The sequence below is a fragment of the Opisthorchis viverrini genome, assembly GCF_000715545.1.
Source record: "Opisthorchis viverrini unplaced genomic scaffold opera_v5_149, whole genome shotgun sequence".
In the NCBI taxonomy this organism is placed as follows: Eukaryota; Metazoa; Platyhelminthes; class Trematoda; order Opisthorchiida; family Opisthorchiidae; genus Opisthorchis; species Opisthorchis viverrini.
The window spans coordinates 436,061-447,995 of NW_008751804.1; the positions used below are offsets into that span (position 1 = coordinate 436,061).

Below are 11,935 nucleotides of genomic sequence, written 5' to 3' on the forward strand. Positions count from 1 at the left end.
CCCGTCGATAATTTTGTATAGATTCGCTTATCAGGATGTCTACTACTAGGCACAGCTACATCCTGTGAGAATAACGCGATCGGAAGACCATATTGTGATTGCAATCAAGCCCGTGCCACTGGAGACGTAATTCTGTTCTAAATGCATCCTTGCTGTTGAACAACTGGATGCCGTGAAAAAGCTCTTTGACTTAGTGTACTTATAAGTCTGTAAAACTACGTGTTCTACTCACCATACGGCGTGGTTCAAGATGCAGACCCTTTAGACTAATGACGAAATTCTTTGCTTGTTCTCATCTTACAGGCCCTTTGCGTGAAATACACCGTTATGCATTAGTAAGAGCCCTCCCCATTTGGTCTGCTTAGGAATCATATGTGAACTTACTGACCGTTGGCGTTACGCATCAGTCGACCATCACAATTTCGATCGCCCAAATGGGTAAAACAAAATTTCGCTTCTACTCAAACAACAATTGAAACGAATGGCCTGGAATTACATGTTGCACATTTATCAAGTGTAGTTCCCCCCACGTCACCAAATATAACAATACGGGAATCAACACATAACAGCCTGAGCATGAATTCTACCAGTTTTTCAAACGCCCACACGTATATTCTTCATAGATTTTCCAAAGTCCTCTTGCCTGCATAATGTCGACCTGGCTGTCAATGGATACACCAATCTCAGTCCGCATGCAGTTGCATGCACGCAAGAATTGGGGTTGTGCAACATACTACTTTCAATAGCTAGTACAATAACAACACAGTGTAACACCGCGCATTCGCCAATCCTTTTGAGATGAGGATGAAGCGCGTGCATCGTCATCGTAAAATCCCAACAGACTTGGTTAGAATCAACAATGAAGGCGTAAGATATGGAGTCTCAAATGCTCTACAACATAGCTCTGAAATTTAGGATATATCCTAAATGATTAGGGAAAAGCCTGTTAACATAAAAATTCATGTATTGTAGGGACTTTGTTGGATATGGATGCAACAAATAGATTCTCTCCGATGGCCTTCTGCTTATATTGCGGAAGTCACGACAGTTATTTTCGGTAGTTATTTGATGCGAGTCCATCGCTGAGAGGTGCCATCCAATACATAGGTAGAACATACAGTTTTGTACGGAATCCTAGAGAGTGAGCATTAGCTCAGTTAACAAACATCTGTCTCTCAAAGTGCGAAAATAACGTGGCTTTTTCGGATTTTAGGATGTGTGTAGGTCACCAGTTTGCAGTCCATCCTTATAAAATATTTGCCTTACTCAGTAGTTATCTAGCCACCTACCGTAGCAGATCCAAGCACTGAGTACCCTACACTTTCTCAAACCGCTAAAAGCCGTTGTTTTCTATTGGGGAAAATATCGGAATAGTCAGAGCTAAGTAATCAGCAATATCCGTACTATAGCTTTTGTGGCCATGGCATAGGCGGCTTCATCTGAGCACAGCACATCGAAAAGTATACAGGAAGCAGTAGTACCTAGAACCAGACTATAATCTCAGGCTTAATAAATTATAATTATCTGTCCTTATTAAGCCAGTATAAGAGAATTCTACATCGAGTCAACGATACTTACCGCAACGGTCGTGATATCCTTCCTCGTTTCTACTAGTGTCAGACCCAATTTAAAATAGTGTGTGCGAGTTGCAAACTGCTGGAGAAATTCTTATCCTCAGCAGTGTGCAACGTTATAATAAGCAGTCAAAGCGTCACCTACAGTTTCAGCACAACTCGTTCTTCGAAAAAAGATAGAAATTAGGTTTAGGCAATTGGACATCACAGTAGTTGAGTGACCAGAATCCATTCGCTACTTGACGGTCGTGAATAATCCTTCGGTGGTGTGTGAAGCTCGAAACACGTAGAGAGCAATGCAACTGCGTGAGCGTTTGTGCAGGGAGTGTGTCCAATGATGCATGTTGCTTCTCTACTACTGCATTGTGCAGTGGGACAAATGTACCTGAAGAACTTGGGTTAGTTCTGTGAAATCTAGTAGGAATGTTAATACTTCATAAAAATAATCATGGCAATCCAGGACGTGTGATGTAAGCTAAGTGTGGGACTTAAAATTTGGAACTCGTCAACAGCGGATGACAATCTTCTGGTCACTCGCGGCACCGATCCGCAGCACCCTATACGTTATTCTCCCATACATAGACGGGAGCCTCATTTCAGAACCTATCTTCTGAGTGTTTTATTCGGGGGATTTTTCTGTGCCTTTTACCGTTTTATCACATACCCATCTCATTCTCCTGCTGAGTCACCCTGAGTCAGCCGTCTTTCTATCCAAATAACGAGTTGAACAAACTGATGGACAGGACAGGTTTTCTCCTGGTACCACTATTTCTAATTGGCTTGAGGCTTTGGCGCTACTTTGCATAAGCCGGCATTATTTAATCGTTCTGTTTATCTTTGACTGCTATGTTAGCAGTCACTACATTCTACATCCCCGTTAGTCCCATTCCTTTATTTGATTATCAGCCATGGATCTTTTACAGTATACTTCTGCTCGAATGACCCATAAGTCGTGCAACGCCTTCAAGGCCTCTTTTCTAGCGAGTCATTGTTGCTCTTCGACTCTGCTTTGACTCGACTGCGATAAACATCTCGCGCGTTTCACAGCACCAATTCTGTTTCATTGGGAACATAACACTGAGTTACTGCAAAAAGCAGCCGAGCAAGAAAGCCGTTTTATACGATCACATTGCGAAAATAATGTTGCACTTGATCCAAATAAACATGGGTTACATCTATCACTAGTCAAACCGAGCTTATATTACTGGTCCGAAAGCGGATTAAGGCGTTTGTTTTCCCGTATGACTACTCAGGCAAAACGACGCAACAAGCAGTTCTCTAGACAGGATACTGGAAGACAGTTGTTAAGACGGCGCGCATATGAAACCTTCCATCATCCAATTGGACGGTAAGCTGTCTGACAACAGTTTGGCCAAGCAATAAGTTGATTAGTGAAAAACGGTTGTATGCAAGCCAAAAAACCGACTACTAATGCAGTGATGTGAAATTATCTGCAACCAACTTGAGAATTTCTTCCCTGCTAGTTGTACGGAGGCCAACATGATTTACCGATGCAATTCCGTTTCTGTGACCATAATAGACACTCTGTTACTTATTGTAACAGACATATTCATATGCTAAAAAGTTTTAAAGAGCGGACGCCACAACGGTTGCTGTAGGACAGCTAAAGCAACTCATACAAAAAACTCTAATAGAAAATGTTTCCGTTAGTTGAAGTTTTCCTGCAAGCTCTACTTCCATTTCAACCCGTTTGTTTACTCGAAAGAGTAGACAAAAGCCCATCACATCGCAGCATAATTAAAGCAGCGAAATCCGTGTCCCGTACGATTAGAACATTCTACTAACCAGACCGAGTCATCCGGCATGGCTGACTAAATAACGCTGGATCACTGATTCTCCCAACTCTTCTCAAAACACCAGATGAAGTGTACTCAGTCATCTGAAAGTAAGATGTGAAAACATTCGCCCCTCCTCTTTTCTCTAGTACTGTGCCAGGAGCCCGGAGAGAGATGAATACTACAACATCTCACGTAACAATCAAAATCCTACATATTTGGCTCTCCGAATTTTGTCCTATCTACTCTTGTACTCCAGTAACGATAGTTCCCATGAAAAATGCACACTACCACTGTCTTTGGAAATCTCTAAGACACTTAAGTTTTGATATACTGCTGAGGTTTTGAGTGAATATCACCAGATTCATGACTTTCAGCATACTTAGCACTTTTACCCGACGCAAGAGATGCGTGAACCTGAAGTGTGATAGACTGTCAACTTGGATACGAAATACCAGTATATATACCAGTATATTTTATTGAACACAAAACATATCGATATATCGATTGAGATCCAAAGATGATATGGTTCATATCATAGATTTTGAGAACAGCTCGGAACATCCCAGCTTGGAATCAAGACTGCTAGATAATTGCTGGATTACTATTGGGTCATGAGAAGTTTATAAGGATAGGTTATAAAGGTGCCTTGACGTTTCAGCACGAAAAACTGTGTTATATCTTTCACAGGTGCCGAAGCCAAGTAGAAACGCATGCCTTATGAACGATCGTATATGAAGAAACATACGAAAGCCAGATTTTACCGATGACGTCTGCCCGTTACACATATGGGTTCTTCAAATTATCTTTGAGGAATATTATTTAGCAAAATAACGTTTTCGCATTTAGCACAACACTGTACAACGTGTTTCACCTTGAGTGTACCAGTTCTGGGCTTAAAAAGACCATAATCTGGCGCGAGTGGCTCATTTATATTGTTTCGGTTGCAAATGATACGCGGGATGCCATTTGCTCCAATCTTATTGTAGGTGCTTAAAGGAACAATCTGATCCGTACTGGGAGACCCCTATACGGCGTGATGAGTTATCATAAGACCTTACTGGAGAGTTTTGTAAGTTATCGTATCCTGAACAATTTTGCATCTATCGATTCCATGTGGCGATCAGTGGCTGAAAACGCACCATTGGTAAAGGTGCATTCTTGTCAATGTATAGATCAGTTACTAATGTGTCAGTGATAGATCAAGTCAATTAATACACGAGTTACATTCAAGACCGAATAGTGGCTGGAGTGTCAGTGATTTAGTTCAACTTCTCTAGCTGATACAGTTCAAGCGAATATATGATAGTACTTTACACGTTTTGAGTATGCTCATGCAAGACAAACAGGCGGCAATTTTAAACTGGTCACTGGAAAAATTTAACACAAATGAAAATGCATATAGATTTACTGGTGATTCCACTGTGATCTTGGACACATGATATATCGGAATGTGAGACGTTTTGTTGACTGGCTTAACATTTTTAGTTGAAGGTCGCCAAAACAATCTTCAGGTAGGGGGTAGAGGTGAGTGAAATTAGATTCTTTCATTTTTCTTTCGAACGCGTGTATATGCTGATCATGAACAGTCATTTCCAGTAGAAGCATTTGATTTATATTATCCGAAAACAGCAGAGGACTACTTGACTAAAGCTATCAGCCTGGAGGTTGTCGTGAAGAAATTTTTAGAATAAGCCAAAGGTTTGTTTAGGTGTGGTTAACATTCCCACCACTTTTGTGAGTATCCTTCATCTAAGATGTTTTGGTACAATGAAACACAAGCTAAACAACAAACATTAAGTGAACTGGAGGTCATTTTGGTGAAAATGGAGAATGATGTTTCCCTTAAAACTTGTGGCGTTGTCAGTAAACAGGAATCTACGCGTCAACCAATTGTTACCTGAAGCAATGATAACTATGTGTCATTGTTATCTGACGCGCTGAAAGGTGGATTTTTTGTGATGTTGGGCCTAGTTGTCTCGGTCCGAGCATGTGACTACTCGGCATAAATTACACGGATTTGTTGTAATCAGCATTCTCATTTTGGAAGCACGCCGGTAAACATGTTCACAAAAATAAAGAGTTGAACATTATTTGCATTGAGCCGCTTTGTTTATACTCTATTATTTTCAGGCTATCTGTCTGTCCACCTAAAGCTGCATTCATCTAATGAGCCCGTACCGAAGCCGTCTTACATACGTTTTTTTCAAGCATAACTATATGGACGACATTTGTCACAACGAACTCCTGAGATTGCGTCATCCGGACTGCAAAAACTACCAATCTGTAGATCGCTTTTGCTACGGCTTCATGTGGAAACGAGTTGCGTCCAGCAAACTCTATCAACGATTTCAACGCCTACAACAGCACAAAGAAAACAAGCTTCAAAGCACTTACGTTCAAATTGAAGAACCTTTTAAAAAAACAAGGGAGTTTCCTATGTCATCTTTAACTGCCTCCGGTGAATGGGATACACTAGGTTACTGAATAGCGATCCTTATCGATTCGTTGATGACATCATCAGAAGGTGCCTTTAGACTTTCACTTGCCTCATGTGCGTGAAGCTCAGTTTCGGCAGCTCCGTCTGATCAGATATCCTATTTTTATTTGTCCACAAAAAACTTTTATGGCCATACCACACCATATAACCTTTCCTTCTAATTGATTTTCTGTTGGACGAAAGAAGGCAGACAAATAACTAAGGTGATGCGAACCGCCTTGATGTGTGCTTTCTTCGCTGTCATTCGTATTCTATTGTGACAGAAGCTCACATATATAGAAAGCTCATCAGGTACAAAACTCTAGCTGGCCACTCTAGCTGGCTACACTACCGATAAAATAGCCTCCTGTGTTCACCATGGAATCTAGTTTGGCCAACTGCCACTGCTAAGGATTTAGCTGCTAAGATTTTAATTGACCACTGAATGCAGATAAAAAGGGACACTTGAAGATTTTCTAAGGTCAAAGCTTGTTATGGTGGGTAGGTGCTTAACTTCTGGAAGCTAAGCTCAACAGAATCATCAAGAGGGATGTTGATGTTTTTAAGGAGAGCAAGGAAGATGGCATCTACCCTTGATTATGTAGTTGGGTACATTTTTATTTGTGCTGTAATGTTAAGGTGTCAAGTGAAGTCCTATCTCGGAAACAGGGATTATTTTTAAAGGATACCATGTAGAATTGTCACTGGTTGGGAAATATCGTCCGTGTTCTGGAGCACTTCTGATCGGGCAAGAATACAGTGGAGATATTGTAAAAGCCTCATTTAAACTACTCACTTAGATGCATGTTCCTGAAACACGCGTAATTTACCTGCTTGTGCGTAGGGGCAGATAGGTAATCTGCGCGTACCAATTAACTGAACACCAAGTGATACAGTCCAGCACAAAGCAGCATCAACCGACCGTTATTCACAAAGTAAAATCATGAAGATTACAACTTTAAGGTGAGAAAATATTTTCAGTCAACCTTAGCGTGCGTCAATAATGGCCAGAAAAAGAATTCGTGCTTACCGAATGCTTGGAGCAGAACGTTGCCACTCCGAACGACCATCAGCTTGGCAGGCTGCCGGTTCCCTTAATGCCAAATGAATGCGTGTAGAGTCCCGGTGGTTAAATGGTTGCGTCGGTCTTGAAGAAACGCTCGAAAAGTGTACATCCGGCCTGCTTACAATATCTAAACAATGTAGAACGAAAACAAGGTGTTCATATTTACCACTGGGAATGGAGCAGCTCACTAACCCATGGCTGATGCATTCTACAGGCAAAATCTAAAAGTAGCTTCTCAAGGTCTCCCTGATTATTCTGTAGGTATAAGAGTGCTCTAAAATATTCGACGATTATGTACTTCGACTATTTTACTGAAGGCATTCAGCGGCCTTCTATGTTAACCAAATTAACATTTCAGATTTTGGCTTCAAAGCCAACTGTTAAGACTCAAACTACCACGCATCCTCCGCTCTTCTCATGGGCTTGTGTGTTTTCCACCGGAGGTGATATTATGTCAGTATCTTCGGCAGCTAGGATGTAGGTGGAAAGTATTTTGCTGATGATCCATGGATTTGTTTGAACGGAGGTTTGATATCTAGTTGATCTGACCAACTCCAACTTTGCCGAATGGATAACGCTTGTGTCTTCCTGTTGCTCCTTCAAGGTCTTATGACTTCAAGTTCCGTCTTCTTCCACGAGCACTCTTTTCTTGTGGTATCAGTAACCACCAGTTTACTAAGGGCGACAATAGTGACTGATACGACTCAGGACTGATGGTCAGTATCGGCGACAAGCCTAGCACCTACTTGAGGAATCAATTAATAACGCATTCACGTTTGTCTAATCATGCCGCATCAAGCTGTGATGTGGTCCTAAGTGGAATGCTGCAGTTAGGAAGTCATTAGAAGTCATTTTGACATGTGTCGAACCAGTCAGGTCAAGTATCTGATAAAAATCGTTAACTATACTTCAGGAAGTACATCCTGAAAGTACAATTTGTCTAATTTATCAAAATTGTAGAATTTTAATTCCTCTCCACGGGAATAACAATGTAGCATCGGTTTAAATGCCAGGTTAGGTTTGCAAATCCAAAGTTGATGTTTTTCTTAATAGGCGCGCAAAAAAATCCTCATGTAAAGAATCGGGTTGTACATGAGAAACACTTAGAGGGCTTGAAAATTTTGTAATTTTGCAAAGCGGTGAAAATAACAGTAACCGAAAAAATTTTACGTCTTTATGTCGACCATTTTATTGTATGCTTTTTTGCAGGTCATAAAATTATGGATTTATATCGCATCCAAGTACGCCACACTCCAAATTATTGACAGTCGTCTTTGTATTATCTACATAGCAGCAGTTTTATTTTTTCGGAATAACGCATTACTGACGGAATTAAACAATTAGATTGTTTTTTTATTCTATATAAAATCAAAGCTGCTTAAATTTGTCGTTCTTTCATCAGATAAGCATGCTTTACACGCTTTCAAATGGATATTTTGTTGCGTGGGCTAAAACACTCATAAAACATGTTATTACTCCTGGGGGATGATTCTGTATCTCTGTCTTAGAAGCAGCATGTTAATTGAAGTAGGTGCTTTGCACCCAGCCGACTGTTTATTACAATACGCCACTTACTATTTCCAGATTTTCAAATTTGCAACTGTGCTAATACAAACGGTCCATATTATTCGGTATTAAATTTAAGTGCTAAAGGTAAAAGTAAAAAGTAACATATGCACATAAATATACTTCATGTCAGGAAGCGGAATTTTTTCAAGTAACGCGACTCCTCAGAGAGCGTTTTTAAGAACACATAACTCAGCCACAAGTGTTCAACAAATGTTTTGTGGGGTTTAATTTATATGGAGAGGCCACCTCAACAACAACTAGTCCAGTTTTTTCCCGAAAAAGCGATTTCGTCGCCAAAGGAAGTTCACAAACCTCATGATTTGTGGCAGAGTATAGAAGAGGCTACAAGTTACAGAGGTCGTATGCCGATTTTGAACAACATAATTTAGGACTCAGGCCAGGGCGTTGGTTGGTCGCAGTTAACTGAACAGCTGGCTAATTGGTCTTACAATTCAATCTCAAAATGAACTCTGTCAAAGGTTATCAAAAGTTAAAAAATAAAGTACGGCATCTCCCACTATCTTTGCCTGATTTTTGGGAACATTTCATACCAAAATCAAGTGCACAATGTGAGCATACTCCAGATAAAGCAGAAAACGTTTATGTGAAATCGTCATCTTCCAGGGGGGGTTTTGTTGTGATCAAGTGGAACGTGAATTACAGCACAGAATCGCTTATACCAACTAGCTAAAATCCAAGTAAAATATTGGTTAGACAAAACCAAACACGGCATACTTGTTTACCACTGAATTTGCTCATTTGAATTAGTGATTCCAGTGTTGGAATAATTTTGCTTTGTTCAAAACTTATTCAGATCGACGAGGTTCCAGTTGATACTATTTATAAACTGCGAATTATTATTATTATTTTTAGATGAAGTTTTGCCGCTGATGTGAAATCTCTGTGAAACCTTCTTCATCCAGTACCCAATTTAGGTCCTCGTGAACAAACCCATTCTAGCTCACTAAGAAAATAAAATACATTTTTGCTGATGTTTTCGTGGTGTTTCATTTCGTTGTGTCACAGCTTCAAGCATTTGATGGCTTGGCAAATTGGAGATTAGGCGCGCTTCAACAGACATTTATGAGTACATTTGTGATCAAACATTGTGCGCTGTTTTGTCAATTCGATGTGATATGCAGCTGCTATATAAAAATTGTATAAACATGATGTTTCATGTAGGGTAATCTGTTTGCATCCAGGGTGCAGATATAGTACGCACCCAGTCTAAACTAGGCGGTCTGGAAACGACTACCCCTTGTTCACTAGGTCCTACAAAAGTCACCTTAACCAAGTCGAGTATTTTGAAAGTCCTAGGCCTACTATGGCGTACTACAATCGCTCGGGGACTAGTAACCTTATGTTTAGCAGACAGGTACCGCAAAATTGCTACGTCTCCCTAAGCTTTGCATCTATGGGATTAATTAATCTTCTGTATTCTCCATGGATTTGAACCAGTATCGTATTTTATTTAGAGTAACCAGGGAGTTTTTCACTATAGAATTTCCGGCAGTAGCGCTGAGAAAACCAACCAATAGGACAACGGAGTAGCGAAACATTTATTAAGTTAAAATATATACTCGAACGTGCAACCAGCGTCCCTTGTAGTTCAGTTGGTAGAACACCTAACCAGTGGGCGGGCGATTATTGTCCCCAGTTTACATTTTGGTACCACATGTCGTTTAAATCATGAATATTTGAAATTTGCATCCACCAAAATCATGGGATTCCATTCTGTGTGTTATCCCGGATGTCAACATTTTTTGTTCTGTGTTCTATCAAATTAGAAAGTGTGTCATAAATTTTCAAGTGGATTAAAAGCTATTTGCAGTGACAGAAGTAGAAGAACAACAAAAGCTTTCCTCAGCTGACAACAGTAGGATACAGCAAATTTCTTTAAACAACGTCATGCGTGGAAAGATGTCACGGTCATGGTTGTTATGCAAAACTTTTGTCAATGTCTCAACAGGTATGTAGTTAAGGAAGCACATGACCTGAGCGGACATCACATGATTCAAATCAAATGCCAAAACCCAATTTCGCACCAGCTTTATTTTACAGTGTAAGACACTAGAAAAGCCGAAATTTGTATCAAAGCCAAGTGAAGTAAATGATAGTGGTTTGCTTTCTGAACGCCAATTGACTGCCGGTTTTCTATTCAGACTCATAACTGATATTTAGCGTGCGTAGCACTGAGAAATTTACGAATTTTCCAAACAAGTGCATAAGAATCGGTCATTTAATGTGGTATAGTGCTCGGCGTTTACATATTTCTACTGTGTACACGCAAAACTAAACAAATCTCAATAGCACGTTCAACATACCCCTGACATCTTTAGGTTAACGAACAATTTTGAGAATCACCAATGGAGTGCAAGTTCGCCTGAGGCATCACACAATCAGAAAATACAAACACTTAGCAGAAGTGATTGGACAGAGAGTTTTCAGTTTGTCCGAACACTGTGCAAGCTGCTACATTGATAACGAGGAATATTGAATTAAATTACGATTTTTTTACCTTTTTTAAATTTTCCACGACGGGACAACTGAATGAATGCCTCTAAATAGAACACGCTAAAAGGCACATCCATCAAAATATTCAAGTACAACAAATGCAGCCAATCGAACCACAACAGACTAAAGACAGTTGAGCTAATACACCGTTTGAAGCTCATCAGAAGGTAGCCCAATTTTTTTATGTTACATATTAATTTTGTTTCACGTAAGGTTCATCCGGATTTAGCTAAATCTTTCACCTATGATAGTCTTCTTCAAATAGATGTGCTGTGTATGGCCATCTAGTGCTCCATTTGGTGTGATATTTAAGATATAATGTTATAGTGCTTGGTTGTTAGTCTGTTCACCGAGCTTGGCAGTTGGATTGCAAAGAGTTCACCACCAATCGGGGTGACATCGTCAGTACGGGGTTGAGTAACTGATGATGTCACCTCGACTGGTGAATAAACGTTCGCAGTCCAACTTCTAAGCTCTGTGTGCAGACCAGCAATCAAGCGGAGCACTCGAGCCACCCATTTCCACAACATCGCCAGTAATCCCATAGTCTAAATGGAACGCACTACTTATCTAGCCACTGGAAAATCTTCGGCAACCCATGACAAGTTTTGCCCTCCTCTTGACGCTTACCAGGTGGGTGCAGTACTGAGAATCTGCCAACCCTACGTTTTACTCGAACCCAAAATGAATAAAATTTCCGACATACTCTCATTTACACAACACCTTGTTTTTGAATAGAGAGTCAAATAAATCCAGCTGAATTTACCGTTTATTGTGGTCTTCAGAAGTTAATTCCTGACTAATTTGGGAGCTGGAGTCTCTTTATTTCGGATATAAACATGCTTATTCCTGCGTCCCATCGGAGATAACTCACTGGTATCTGAACTCATTGCTGTAACGCTGTTTGCAAAGTTATTCGTTTATTTGCCGGATTATT

The 11,935-nt window shown here is 40.2% G+C and overlaps 1 protein-coding gene across 1 annotated transcript in view; it reads right to left on the reverse strand.

Annotated features, from left to right (window-relative positions):
- Window positions 1-11,935, reverse strand: part of T265_14145 (hypothetical protein) — a gene marked incomplete at both ends in the record, with an annotated part of 37,376 nt that overhangs the window by 17,848 nt on the left and 7,593 nt on the right. Inside the window, one exon of the mRNA XM_009172214.1 lies at window positions 6,880-7,042. Coding sequence (XP_009170478.1) covers window positions 6,880-7,042 — 163 coding nt within the window. The remainder of the gene's footprint in view (window positions 1-6,879; window positions 7,043-11,935) is intronic.